General features: G+C 48.3%; 1 protein-coding gene across 5 annotated transcripts in view; it reads right to left on the reverse strand.

The window, feature by feature from the left end:
• Window positions 1–223: 223 nt before the first annotated feature.
• SRRM3 (serine/arginine repetitive matrix 3) overlaps window positions 224–15,087 on the reverse strand; it is a 102,977-nt gene continuing 88,113 nt past the window's right edge. For 2 of the 5 annotated variants that reach the window (XM_080982974.1, XM_080982973.1), the window contains exons 13-16: window positions 7,596–7,945; window positions 6,660–6,875; window positions 5,408–5,545; window positions 224–1,980 (exon numbers count right to left, since the gene is read on the reverse strand). In XM_080982974.1, coding sequence (XP_080839100.1) covers window positions 1,791–1,980; window positions 5,408–5,545; window positions 6,660–6,875; window positions 7,596–7,945 — 894 coding nt within the window. In that variant the 3' untranslated portion in view covers window positions 224–1,790. Of the gene's footprint in view, window positions 1,981–3,007; window positions 4,366–5,407; window positions 5,546–6,659; window positions 6,876–7,595; window positions 7,946–15,087 lie in introns of those variants that run through there. The other 3 variants (XM_080982976.1, XM_080982975.1, XR_013979844.1) reach the window with 2 other exon arrangements.

Consider the following 15,087-nt stretch of genomic DNA (forward strand, 5'->3'; position numbering starts at 1 on the left):
TCTAGCACAGGCCATGTCAGGATGCTAGTCCTTTGTGAGTTTTACATCTTTACATTTGACATCTGATAGAAGGAGATTTGGACACTCAGACTGATTTTTGGAGGTTTCATGGGCTTGCCAAGGGGGATCTGATTCACAACTTCCTCTCTCTCTTTCTCTCTCCCTTGGTTTGAGGCAAAGGTCTGATCAGGTGGTGTCCCTGAACTTGCTCTATTTATTCCCCCCCCCCACCTCATATATGCAAGGGAAACTGATCCGGTTGCGCTATCTGGTTATACAGAAAGGGCGCTAAGTGACGTGACCCTCGCCTGGCTGACCTTTGCTCTCTTGCAGAAAGCAAAATACCCCTTTGTGCTAAGATACGTCAGAGGTCATCCTGCAAAGCCGGGGGCTGGAAGCGCCTCGCTCTCTCTGCAAGCTTCCATACAGCCTAGGGCACGTAGATGTACGTTTATATGAAAGTGTTGCCTTAGACCGAGTCAGGCTGATGGTCCGGCCAACTTGGCAAACCAGCCCACGGCATTTGAGCCCCATCAGGTGTCCCTCTTGCCTTATTGACTGCTTGTCCATCAAGCCCAGAAGCATCAAAGTTGAACAACAGCTGCTCTCCAGGGTCTCACGCAGAGATGGGGCTTTGCTATCACCTGCCGTGGAACCAGATGGACATGTTGCCAGGCAGGGGTTGATTCTGGGGCCTTCCCTAGGTCTTGTATCCACCCGGAAGTGCTCTCTGTGTGTGTCTTCATTGGTGACAAATGCTGTTTGTACCTGCAAACTTCTAAACACCAATCCTGTGAGCTGGGTTCTAGCGTTGAGTTGAGGTCCTTTCCTGGGACGCAGATTAGTTCTGCTCTGAAGAAGTCAATCCAGTAGTCATCTTTGCAACTTTTTGGAAGTGATCAGCTTCTATCTTCCTTCCTTCCTTCCTTCCTTCCTTCCTTCCTTCCTTCCTTCCATCTCCATCCATTTCCTGGGTTTTACACAACCCTCCAAACTCCCAAGTAAGCTTTCTTTTGGAATTTCTCCGTCTGGAAATTAACAGAGTTGTGCTCCCCTGCCACCCACCCATCTCCTTTCTGCCTCCTAAAATAAATTAAACATTAACCTCTCCAGGCTGCTGGAGTCAAAATAAATAAACACTACAAATAAATTAGGGGGTGGACAACAACAACAACCCTCAAACTCCCCTCGAGGAAGAATCTTCTGTGAGCTGTTTGTTCGAGGCTGGGTGCGATCAAATAGCGAGGACTCCTATGTTCTAGAGCCCAAAGTTCAGTGGTGGGTTTTGGTGTTTGTTCATATGCTCTGTGCGTGATCCTGAACCCTGGAGGCGTTATTCCCCGGGAGACCCTCCCTACCCTTTTGTCAGTAGAAACTAGCTTTTTAAAAAAAAAACAAAACAAAGCAAAATGGAGTCCACCATCAGGCCTCTTGTCCATGTGAGCAGCCAGACGACTGGGGTCCTTGCCCACAAAACCTTGATCCTTTTGCAACCCCGAACTTCCAGCGAGTGTCTGGCCTCCTCCGCCACGATGCTGTGTTCTAACAGGTGACTCGGCAGTTCTCTCCCCCACCGACAAGATTTCCTGACTCCCCGGTTAATGGCTGGGCCAGCTCCCAGCTCCTCGCTGGCTGGACGCACCCAGCAACTCCAGAGTCACGAGGAAGGAAGAAGGAGCGGAGGCTGGCGCTGGTTGAGGAATTAAAACTGGGCATGCCTTGGAGGGGTGGGCGGGTGGGGAGGGCAGCTGGGCAGGGCCAGCTCACTCTGGCAACCGGGCAGCTGGCCCTCAAAACCCAGCGCTCTCAGAACTGCTCCGGCTGTTGTAGCTTGGGCTGCGGCTCTGGGTGCGAGTCCGGCTGCGGCTGCTGCTGTAGCTGTCGTAGCTGCGGCTGCGGCTGCGGCTGTAGGAGTAGCTCGTCAGGGAGCTGGAAGAGGACGGGCTGGGCCGGTAGTAGGGGATCGGGCGCTTGCGGGCACTGGAAGAGAAGAAGGACATTTTTAGTGCCTTTAGGCAGAAGCAGAGCGGTCAGAACTGGATTTGATTAGGAAGAGGGCAGTGGCTTCGGCACGGAGGGCCAAGAAACACCTATTTCCTTTTTTCTTTCAAATACAGAGCAGAGTGAAAACCAAGTTTGCAAGGAAGGATAAAGATAGAATCGTAGAACATTGAACACTGCTGGGATAGCTCAGTTGGTAGAGCGTGAGACTCTTAATCTCGGGGTCATGGGTTTGAACCCTGCGTTGGGTGAAAGATTCCTGCATTGCTGAGGGTTGGACTAGATGACCCTCGGGGTCCCTTCCAATGCTACAGATCTATGACTGTAGAAGTAGAGTTGGAAGGGGTCCTCAAAGATCATCTGGTCCAACCCAACCTAAATTCTATGCTTAAAGGACAGAAGGGATGTATGCTCAATATCAGGAGCGGGAAAACATGTGGCGCTCCCGATGTGGCTGGACTCCAGCTCCCATCAGCCCCAGCCAGCACAGACAATGATAAAGGATGATAGGCTTTGTAGTCCAGCAACATCTGTAGGGTCAACAGGTGCCCCTACCCCTGTACTAGACATGCCTCAACCAGTCAGGGATCTCATAATAAATACACTTTCAGAGGAGAGGTTGGGAAGCCTGTGGCCCTCCAATTGTTTGCTGGATCACAACTCCCATCAGTCCCAGCCAGTAGAGCCGGTGGTCAGGGATGATGGAAGTTGGAGCCCAACAATATCTGGAGGGTCAGAGCCACGGTCAATTTCTTTGTACAAGGTATTTCCCACAAAAAAGTAGTACATTATACTGGTTAATTTAAGAATCTTGCTTTCCCCCTCTTCTGTCTCTGTCCTGCTTTCCTTTTGTGCTGTGTCCTTTTCAGATTATAAGCCGACAGGCACTGACTGTCTTGTTTTCATTGGTTGTATGTAATATGTTCAAGGAACCTTTTTGACTGAAGACCTGGGGCCAAATGTACTAAAAAAAACACACCCCATAGCTAATCTATTGCAGCTGAGGAACACAGTCACTCCCAAACAAAATTCTTCCCAGCAGCCTCGCCTCCTTGCATAAGTTTGACATTTTCAGTTCAAAACAGAAAAATCGAAAATTCAAAATTTTCAGTTCAATCTTGGTTTTCGCTCCACATGGACAGAAGGGAACGCCGTCAATTTGGAATCTTGCAAACATGACCCAAGTTCATGGGTACAAGCTTGGGCAACCCAGCCAGATGGATGGAGTAAAAATAATAAACTTGTTATTCTGGTTCACCCCAAGCACCTCTCTCCAAACCTGGAGCCCTCAGTGCCAAAGCTGTTGCCTCTCCAGTCGTTAGTCCTGGATTAGCCAGCTAAAACAACCAAGCATGAAAGGGTTAACAGCGCTTGCGTGTTTTTGCTCCAGACGCTGGAGAATTAAAGCTGCAGGAAAACAGAGATTAGGTGTTAGTTGGAGGGCACACTTTGCCCGAGGCAGCCCACACACCCCATCAATAGCTAATTTCTTGCCAAAGTCCAAAAACCAACCACCTCCATACCAATGCACCCCCAGCCAACCATTTCAGACATTATGTTTATTGCTGTTTAAGTGACCTAGCTGTGATGGTGGGCCAGTTTATGCTTCCTCTTCCCTCCCTGTCCCTTCTTCCTCTTGTGTCGTGCCTTTTAGGCTATAAGCCTGTGGGCAGCGACGGCCTCGATTCAAGCGTTTGTGAGCTACTGAGAGCCCTTTCTGAGGGACAGAAGATCAGGATTTGGGGAGCTGCAGTATGTCAAGGAGACCCTCCTATTCCCCTCCCAGAGCTATAATCCTTAGAGTTCCCTGCAAAGAGGGAATGACTTATGAAACCCATCTAGGACTTGCAGTTCTGTGAGGGAAACCGGAGTCTCCTTATCAATTCTCCACACCTTTAGTAAACTACAGCTCCCAGAATGCTTTGGGGGAAGCCATGGCTATCTAAAGAAGTATTGCGGTGTTTTAAATGGATGGTGTGAGGCTGGCCTGAAGCTGTTGTGGAGAAGGGAAGAGAAGGGAAGTATTTAGGGAGGTGCATGATAAATATTTTGGAGGGAATGGGGAGGAATTGGCTTGCTCAGCCATCTCTGAGGCACCTGTCCCCCTTTCAAGAGTCACCGGCCTCACCGTTGACCCACCAAACACACCCACCCAGCCTCCAATTTATTATCTTCCTTGTTAGCGAGACTGACAGAGAGGGAGAGAGACAGACGCGACAAGAGAGACGCAGTTTAGTTCCACAAGGCCTCACAGAGTGGCGGATTCAAGGAGATGCACAGCGGGGTCCTGATGGGAGGCAAGGTTACCATGGTAACCCGGCCCTGCAGCTAGAGGCTTCTGCTTGATGTTTCTCCAGGAGGAACCTTGAGACGGGATGGGAAAAGGGAGAAATTTGCATCATTACCGGAGGAGGAGGAGGAATAGGCAGGCGGAGGAAGCGGACAGAGAAGCCCAAAGACACAGGAGATACGAGGAGAAGCTTACATATATGGCTTCCTTTGCGATCCTTAGAGATTTGGCTGGTGTTCCTCATCGGAGTGAGGAGACATGACCATCAGCCCCTCTAGCAGTGGACTGAGGCGGCTGAGGGCCAATCATTTCGGAAGCGAAACGAGGCCACTCAATAAACAAGGCGGCAGCTTCCGCATATAATGAAGATGTTCTAGGACAGGCATCCCCAACCTTTGGCTCTCCAGATGTTTTGGACTACAATTTCCATCATCCTGACCACTGGTCCTGTTAGCTAGGGATCATGGGAGTTGTAGGCCAAAACATCTGGAGGGCCTCAGGTTGGGGATACTGTTCTAGGACATGGCTGGGCAGAGTATTTTGTGTGTGTGAGAGAGTGAGAGAGAGAAAGAGAAAGAGAAAGAGAAAGAGAGAGAGACAGAAAGAGAGAGAGGGAGAATCACAGTAAATAAACTAAAAACAACTAAAATTAACAAGGCAGCAGTGGAATTTCTGTAAAATAAAACAACAGTTAAATTCAGTTAAAACTTAAGTCAACAGAACTCAGAGGTTTAGTTTAGATCCTTCAAAATGACGATAATAATATTTTTTAAAAATCCTGTTCTAAACCATAGGTGTAGGCATTACCTGTAGAAACAGAACAATGCCTAAACTTTAAACAGTAAGTCTGCAACTTATGCACATTTAACTTGTGTGCATTCAGCTTTACAAGCATTTAAATGTAAAAGGGTGCAGAAAGGGGCTGAGGTTCCAGGGAAAATGATTTTGAACCTTGAACCCAATGGGTTTTGCTTATACCAGCAATCATGCTGTAGCATTCTGTACTAGCTGCAGCTTTTGGATCGAGTGCCTGGGCAGCTCCACAAAGAGCACATTGCGACAATCCAATACGTATCGAGCGCACCAATGAGTGAACTACTTTGGCGAAGTTTTTACCTGGTGATTCTTCTGGGCTCCATGAAGCTTGGGGAGTCACGCCTTCTCTTTCGGATGGGGGAGTAGCTCCGGGAGCGACGCCGGGCACGCGTGGGTTCTGTGTCACTGTGGCGGGCACGCGGCTCATTGTCCTTCTCTCTGGATGAAAACAACAACAACAACCACAGCAGCCCTGTGGCCTCATTTCCACACACATTATGAGTCTCTGAAGCACAACTGGGAATCTGGGTCTTGGGAACTACAGTTGGCTGTGTGAACCAGCTGCAGCGCCTCCTTCAGGCATCAGAAGACAATGATGGCTTGCGACACCGGCCCCTGGGATTGAAAGGCAGCAAACCCCCATCTTGCAAACACTGAGGGACATAGGAATCTGCCTTATATGGAATCAAACCATTAATCCATCTAGCTCAACCTTCATAGTATAGTTCTCCAGGGTCTTGGGGCAAGGGGATGGGATCAAGACACTTTGTGCTGGTTGGAGCCAATCAGGGTGAAAGGACGGGCTCCTAGGGTCAGTCACTGGGGATGGGCTCCTAGGGTCACTCTGTGTCAGGGAATGGCTGGGTGGCAAAGAGTGGTGGGAGGCACCAGCCCAAGAACCCCCCAGGGATGACAGAGAGAAAGAAGACTTAGACCCAGGGCAGTGGCAGTGTGTCAAGGAGCTGTCAGGCAAGCACAGGTCATCCACAGGGCAGGAAGAATGTGAGGCACGAAATGCAATTAGTTTTTATTCACAGAAAGTAACATCACAGCAGAATTACTGTGGCTTGACTCATTCAGCTTGGGACGGTGCTGAAACTGACCACAGGCCCTGCCCTTCCCCTCTAGCCTATCACTCTGGATCCCTCCCAAGCAGACAAAGGCTGCAGAAATGGTGGGCTCCTCCTCTGGGTCTGTCTGGCCCAGTGCTCAGCATCGTGCAGGACTCTCCTCGATCAGGGTGTCAAAGCAGGAGGAAAGCCAGCAGTACCGGGACTTCCCTGGTGCTGTGTAGCAGGGGCAATCACTGACTCCTCTCTATCTGAGTCTTCACTCACGCTGCAACTCTCAGCCTCCAGCCCTGTCCTGGAAGGGCCTCTTTCTAGTGACCTCCTCCCTTGATCGTTCAAACCCCCTGCTTCTAGCACCTCCCACCTTGTCCCTTACCCGGGCTGCTTTCCAGTGTCCCACCACCATGATCCGGGGTCTAAGTCACCGTCTTCTGTGCTGCCACTGCCCCCAGTGTAAGAACTGGGGATTACAAGCACCTTACCTGCTGCTTGTTATTTTTTTCTGGGATCCAGACCGAGTCCTGCTGCGTGCAGATCTCTTCTCCCGGGATCGGGACCGAGATTTCGACGGGGACCGGCTGGAGCTCCAGGAGCTGCTCCGAGACAGGCTCTTCCTTCGCTCCGACTTGTGCCTGGAGTGTTTGGCTGGGGCTGGAGAGCAACTGCCCAGCCTACCGCGGTGGTGCCTCTCCTTTGCTCTGAAACATGCAGTGGGCAGAGATTAGCAGGGCCAATCAGAGCGCAGAGGGGGAAGCAACAGAGGGGGGCATTTGGTGTGGGTGTCAGGTTCAGACAATGGTTAATTTGGGGGGATTTGATTTCACCCTGCCAACAAAGGTCCGTATAGTTAAAGCTATGGTTTTCCCAGTAGTGATGTATGGAAGTGAGAGCTGGATCATGGAAGTGAGAGCTGGACCATAAAGAAGGCTGACTGCCGAAGAATTGATGCTTTTGAATTATGGTGCTGGAGGAGACTCTTGAGAGTCCCATAGACTGCAAGAAAATCAAACCTCTCCATTCTTAAGGAAATCAGCCCTGAATGCTCACTGGAAGGACAGATCCTGAAGCTAAGACTCTAATACTTTGGCCACCTCATGAGAAGAGAAGAGTCCCTGGAAAAGACCCTGATGTTGGGAAAGATGGAGGGCACAAGGAGAAGGGGATGACAGAGGATGAGATGGTTGGACAGTGTTCTCGAAGCTACCAGCATGAGTTTGCCCAAACTGCGGGGGGCAGTGGAAGACAGGAGTGCCTGGCGTGCTCTGGCCCATGGGGTCACGAAGAGTTGGACACGACTAAACGACTAAAGAACGGCACAGCAGCAGGTTGTTTTTCTGCGCATTGGACCAAACTTGGGTCCTGTTGGAGGGTATGGTATATGGGCCACTCCCAGGCACGCACCCCATTCTGGTTCTTACGTTTTTAGGTGCACCCCATGGTTCTTTTCTGTCCCGGCCACGGTGTGATAAGGGTGCGAGCAGGTGGACCCCTCTGAGTCACTGCTGTAGCCTGTGTGGCTGACAGATCGCGGGGACTCCTTGGCGGCTGAGAGGTTGGCCCTGCCACGCCCTTTGTGCTTGTGGGTCGACGTGGACCTCGCATGGCGCCTGTGGAAGCGCTTATCTCCACCCGAGCATCTCCCCGGAGGTGAGGCGGACCGGCGTGAGGCCTTGACGCCATATTTGCTGCACCGGGCTTCCTTGGAGTGGGGCGACGGGGCTTCGGACTTGACATGGGCCCTCGTGGAAGGAGACGTGGAATCCAGCCTCTAGCAGAATGAAAGACGCGGAGGGACGGGGAGAGATACAGAGAGAGGGAGGGTGGGGCGAAAAGAGAGAAAGAAGGAAAGGAGAGGGTTTTTTTAAAACAACAAAGAGAGACCCCTCACCAGCAGGAAAAAGCTGCAATTTCACGACAGCGATGCACAATGATTTGAATAAAGGCAGGCTACACAGATACTACTCTGCACCTCTCTCCCCTGTTCAACCTCTCGACCTTAAACGATGCAGCTCATGCAAAATCTCTGGCATGCAAAAACAGGAAATAAACCAAAATGAAAAAATGAAACAGGGAAGGGGAGGCGGAGAGTTTCAAACGGGGTGGGAGGGAGAGGGTCACCTTGGAAAAATGAAAAGTATATAATATGTGCATGTGTGTGTGTATGTGTGTGTTCTTTTAAAAGAAAAGAAAGAAGACCCCAAAATTATATTTTGTTGGAAAAAAACAAAGAGAGAGAAAGAGAGAAAGAAAAGGGAGGGTGCTCATATCAGTGGAAGAGGGGGTACATTATGGGATGGTGGGGGGAAAGGATAAGAAGCCAGGGATCGGGTGGGGTGGGGTTTGGATAGAAATGGATTTCTTTGTGGGGAGCTTGATCAAGGCATGTAGAAGAGAAGAGAGAGCTATGTGTAGGTGATGGGGATTGGAACAGGGGCTGGGTTGGGGATGGAGAAAATAAAATCTTAAACCAAAAGAAAACTCCACAAATGTCATCAGTACTGAAAAAAAAAAGGATATTAAAAAAAAGTTTCTGAACTCTTCCTGGGTTTTGAAAATTTGTGCAGAGTCTCCACCAGCGTTCTATTCTCTTTCCTTTTTTATTTTATGTTATTTATTTATTTTTGTTAAATTTCCACTTTTTTTTTTTTTTAAGTCCGTCCTGGTTAACGTCCACTTACCAAGAAAGTGGTATTTCCTCCTTTAGTAGGTAAGGTATGAAGAGAAGGGAAAAGTTGGGCAATATAAGTGAATCATTAGATTGACAAAAAATGCAAGAGAGATCGAGAGAGAGGAAGAGAGAAAGAAAGAAAGAACGAGAGAGAGAGAGATAGAAAGGAGAGGAATAAAAAACCAAACCACCCTGGTCACCTAAGCTCTTGCAACATACAGCCATGTGTGCAGTCCCCTCTTTTGTTTTTAGAACAAACGGAATGCCATTTGGATTTCCCTAAAATTAGTGGAAATGACAGGGTGGGTTTCCTTTTAAGACGGACATCCTCTCAAGGCTGCGGGAGCCCAATGACATACGCAGGTTTGCCAACCCATTGGAGTTTAGCTTGCCCCTCTTGGAACTAGTGTTTTCCCACCAGTACTGGGATCTCAAAAGCAGCCACCTTTGCCCAGGTGCCAACCACAACCCTTAACCCTCTGATTGTGGCCTGTTTCTGCTCCTTACCCCAGAGATTCTAATCTGGTTCCATCCTCATCCTGAATATTCTGTCCTGAACCTGCTTCTAACTGATCAGATTCTTCTAGGTCAGTGTTGAGGCCCTCCTGATGGTGTTAGACTACAACACCCATTGTCCATAGCAACTGTTGGGCATGGGAGTCCAACAGATTCCCTCCCCACCCCTCCTCATTTAGTTCTGTCCAGGATCTGTCTGCTCCATCTCTCTCAGACCCACACAAAGGCCCAGTTTTACAGAAATTAAATTTAGTACAGTGGGAAGATTGTAGGGGGAAATGAGCCATGTCCTTCCTGTGGACTTTTCCTCAAAGTCCATGATGGGAATTGTTCCCATATTTGGTGATAAGCAGGAAGCTTTCCTATGCCCTGGTCTATTTGCCTGAAGAAGAAGAAACCCTGAAAACTCTGGTTCTGCTAGTTCTCACGAAACCCTATTTTAGAAAAATGAAGTGAGCTGAGAGGGGTCTGCAACAAAATGTTGCAGTGTGGGGTGTGCTCCTGTTCAGTGTTCAACCCATCCACCCAGCCCTGCCTTCTTTCAGAACACTCTATTTCATTCTACTCCCCTGCCCATCAATTTTTGGCATCTCTGGCACATGGTCATTCATTCTGTAGCTACTGAGCATGCTCAGTCTTCATTGGATTGGGTTTTTTTGGGGGGGGGGGGATTTGCTTCCTTAGGTCTCCCTGACCAGTGAATATTTATCTACTTTTGCAAAACTTTCCCAACTACTCTAATTCCACCCCACCAAAAAACCAAAACAAAACCCCACCCTGTTCTATGGCATTCAAGGTCAGTACAGTGGTACCTCGGGTTAAGTACTTAATTTGTTCCGGAGGTCCATTCTTAACCTGAAACTGTTCTTAACCTGAAGCACCACTTTAGCTAATGGGGCGTCCTTCTGCCGCTGTGCCACCGCTGCACAATTTCTGTTCTCATCCTGAAGCAAAGTTCTTAACCCGAGGTACTATTTCTGGGTTAGCGGAGTCTGTAACCTGAAGCGTATGTAACCTGAAGCGTATGTAACCCGAGGTACAATGAAAAAGAGGAAGGGTTCCTTCCTACCCAGGTTTGAGCTTGTTCCAAGCTTTCAGGGCTAGCACAGGAGAGGGTTAGGTCTTAGGCCTCTCCCCTATGCTGACATTTAAACCAACCCCCTTTCTTTCTGGTTTGCTACTCTCAGTTGCTTTCAGTAAGAAAGAATGACTCAGAAGGGAACTGGCAATACGAATGTGAGAAAAGCCTCCCGGATCAGGCCAGTGGCCCATCCAGCCCAGCATCCTGTTCTCACAGTGGCCAGCCCTGCCCCAAAGGGAAACTTGTATTCAGGGTTCAAAACATTCTGTCAAATTTTGTGTGTGCAGTTTCCTTTTCTTTCAGGGGGTGGTAGTGTGGGATGGGGGGCAGCCCTCTCTTTCCCCCCTTTCCTATTTGATCAAAATAAATACCACCAAACACCCTCCAACTTCTCGCAGGTGAAAACAGCAGGGTCAGCCTCGGATTTTGTAAAATCCCACCCCTAGTTCTCACAAAGAGCATCACTTCCTGAGATTCTCTCCCATACTAAAGACTTCCCCCCTGCCTGGTACACAATTTTAGACCTGTGTGCCTCTTGACATTTTGTATTCACCGAATTTTCGAGTTGGAAGGGACTCTCTGGGTCACCTAGTCCAAAACCCTGCAATGCAGGAATCTCAACTAGATCTTTCATGACAGATGGCCATCCAACCTCTGCTTAAAAACCTCCAATGAAGGAGAGTCCGCAAACTTCCGAGGGAGCTCATTCCACTGTCAAACAGCTCTTACCATTAGAAAGTTCTCAGAATCTCCTTTCCTGTCATCTGAAGCCATTGGTTCAATCCTACCCTCTGGAGCAGCTCTGCCCTTCAGGTATTTGAAGACAGCTATCATATCACCTCTTAGTCTTCTCTTCTCCAAGCCAAACATACCCAACTCCCTCAACCGTTCCTCAAAATGCTTGGTTTTCAGACCCTTGATCATCTTGGTCACCCTCTTCTGCCCACCTTCCAGCTTATCAATATTAGGGTTGCCATAGGTCTGGAAATTCCCAAACATAGCTGGAAATAGGCCGTTGGAAACTTTGGCTCAACAACTTTGGCCAAAAAATGCTCAACAACTTTTCTGTCTGGATTTTCACTTTTTGAAATATGCCAACTCTAATCAATATTCTTCTTAAATTGTGGTGTCCAGAACTGGACACAGTTCTCCAGGTAGGGTCTGACAAAGGCAGAATAGTGTGGTGCTATTACTTCCCTTGATCTGGACACTATGCTTCTGTTGACCTGGCCTAAAAAGGTAAAGGTAAAGGGACCCCTGACCATTAGGTCCAGTCGTGGCTGACTCTGGGGTTGCGGCGCTCCTCTCGCTTTATTGGCTGAGGGAGCCGGCCAGGAATAGCATTAAATATTTTTTGCTGCTACATCACACTGTTGATTCTGCTTCTGGGCAGATAAACTGAGGGGATGGTGATGAATTTCTCCAGGGGGAAGAGAAATTATCCAACTATTTCTTGGGTATTGAGGGTCACCATTAGCAGGAACACAACTCCCCTCCCATCAAAGCTTTTGTCGCTGCAAGCGATGACAGCAGCAACTGCATGGATAGCCTAGCAATCATCTTGCATCCTCCACAATGCCCCAGAGACCTGACATAGTTCTGGTGTGTGTGTGTGTGTGTGTGTGTTTGAGACAGAGAGAGAGAAATGGTGACTACCACTTACATGCACACAAAAACGGTGGGGAATATTTGGAGAAAACTCTGCAAGTGACCTTCTTTGTCTAAGCAGGTGTGAAAAATAAAAATCTCTCAGGGGAAAAAAAGTATTGTCAGCTCTGATCCCTTTCCTTTCTTTTTGAAAAGATGTCACCATATTTAACCTCACGGTGGGTCTGGTTATACACACAGTTGCTATTCATTTGTCAACATTTAAGACAGGAAGTCATAGCTGGGTAAAGGCAGAAAGGTTCGAAGTGGACCTCTCCACCTGCTGTATACTCAGTGTTTCACTTCCAGGTGTACAATTACCTACATATACCCTAGAATTAAGATGCCTCCCCTCCTTCATTGGCAGAATTAACTTCTAGAGACCTGGAAAAGAGACCTTGAGCTCTGACCCAGGGCAACTTTGATGCATGTGTGTACATAACTATTTTTTGAAGGCATCTCCCCCTACATAGACTGCAAGAAAATGCCAAACCATGGCACTGATTTACCTTAGATGGGAGACAGAAAACCAGAACTGACCCTGGTAAACAGGGATAACTGGAATATATGGGGCCAGAGCATTGGAAGAAGGGTGGATCAGGGTTCCCTCAGGCACCTTGGGCAGGATATGGAAACACCCCCTGTTAAAACTGAAATGGACTTTCCCTGCCCATGCGTCCAGAAAATATTATCCCCTTGCAAGAAACCGTTGCTGATTTTCTGCAGCTTTCTTGAGGTGTACAGTGGGTAAGCAACATCTCTGAAATTTTCAGGAGGGAGTTGGTGGTTTCCTTAGAAAGTACAGCTAGCGGGAAGCAGTGGGGAGAGCCTCAGGCTACTTCCTGCCGGCGGCACTTCCCAGAATGCCTTGGGTATCCCATGAGGGCAGCCATGAAGTGTGGCAGTCGAGGAGCTATGGGGAGAGCTTTGTGCTGCCATGTGCGTTTTAGTGCTTAAAAATAAAAAGCAAGGGAAAAAATGGGAAACTGTTGGCTAGCTTGTTAGCAAGGCAAACAGGGGAGCCCCCTCCTGAAAATGCCAGAGAAATGCCTTCATTTTCACCCACACAACAAATGGTCAAGAATATTGTTTTGGTATTTTCTGCCATCAACCCAGGAAAGTCCAGACCACTTGAATTCTGTATACACTGGAACAAAGCCATTTCAGATCTTGAGATTTGCCTTCAAACAGCAAAAATCACACAGAGCAACACATTGAAGGCTTGTCTTTTGCCTTGTGGATGGCCACAAGGCCAATTGCAAGGGCGTTGAGTCAACCGCAAGGGATTTGAGGCTGCTGGTGGTCAGTGGCAGAGCCTCTGGGTCTCTGCCCAGATGCAATCAGTGGCCAGTCTTGCCCATTCAAAGCATGCCCAGCTAAATCTGAAGAGAGTTAGTAATCCTTCTAGATACACATATACCTACCAGCGAGAGCCCTATGGAGGCTTCAGCATGAATAAGAAAACAAAAGGAAATCAGTATTTCGGTCTAAAATGTTAACATTTCCCACCTTCACCAAAGCACCTAGCAGAGTTACCACCATGGCCTTAGGAAGCAGCGCCCATCATTATAGTCCCTTTAAGTGGAGGTAATTATTGGATTTTCGGGTGGGGGGAGATGGTGAGAAAAAAGGGGTCTGATTCACACCAGGGAGAATGGAAGGACAACCAGAACCGGGGTCTTCTACACAAAAGGCAATGCGCTTGAATCCTGGTGTTACCATTAACCCCAGTGTTCCTTTACAAGGGAAGAGTTGACTGATGGATTTGGCTCACGTTCCAGGCCTAACTGGTCTGTCTTGGTCAAGCAGTGATGCCCAAACTGATCAAGGAGGTGATGGACACATCACCAACCTCTGAACGATGATGGGATTGCCTGCACACCCACCCAGAGTCCATCACCTGAAACTCCCCAGGTTCTTTTACAAACAGGCTTGATTTCAAATCGCTTTCACGCTTCCATTTGAGACCTTGCAGTTCAGGGGGTCCCAAAGTGACTGGTAATACCCCCAGGGGGCAGTGGGGTTACTGGTGGGGGGAGGCGCTAAGAGGCAAGGGGGCGGCAGGGGGGCACTGGAGGTATACCTAAATGACTACCAGGCTTTGAAAAGCTGGTATCACTGAGTCAAGTTCTAATTTTAGTATATGTGCTGCCGAAGCGAGCACATCACTGAGTCAAGTTCATCAGATGTGCTGAATTAAATAAACTAGGCAGTTTTAACTGAATTTTGAATCAATGGTGCAATTAATTGCTGAAGTTGGTGAAGAGATTTGCCAGAATTTGAGTCCCCCAGTCAATGTCTCTCTTGAGTAACTCTGGATTGGAGGACATGATCACAGCCTGGGGCCTGACCCAATTAATTTGGTTTACCAGGTCAATTACCTCAAGAGACAGGGACAGGGGGCCATTCAGTTAAAGGGTTTCATTTTATCCTATTTCATCCTAATAGACACATCTGGATAATGCCTCTTATTTTGCTTCTTTAATGCGGGTTGTTGACCATAAAGATTTGATTTGGAATCAGTGGTGACTTTTTTTTTGCACGTTTTCTGACATGGACAGAAGACTCCATATGGTACATTTTGTGGGAGGTCTTAAATGAATGACTACAGTTCCAGAGCTACAATTCTCAGAGTTCCAGGCAAAGAGGGACTGGTTGTGAATCTGTAGCTCTGTGAGGGGAATCGGTGCCTCATAATAACTCTCAGCACCTTTAACACACTCCAGCTCCCAGAATTCCTTGGGGGAAAGCCACGATTGTTCAAATTGGAATCATAATGCTTTAGGGCACATAAAACTGCTAGCACATTTGCAAAGCTAAGCAGGGTCCAGTATGGTTTCAAATTGGATGAGGGAGCTATGTGTTGAGACCCCTGCATTGCAGGGGTTTGGACTAGCTGACCCTTGGGTCCCTTCCAACTCTATGGTACTAAGTCTAAATGCATGGGATGAATGTGGTCTGGAAGCATTGTGCGGCTTATAAGTCTTACAGAAGCTGT

This window comes from Podarcis pityusensis, assembly GCF_964106645.2.
Source record: "Podarcis pityusensis genome assembly, chromosome: 15".
NCBI classification, from domain to species: domain Eukaryota; kingdom Metazoa; phylum Chordata; class Lepidosauria; order Squamata; family Lacertidae; genus Podarcis; species Podarcis pityusensis.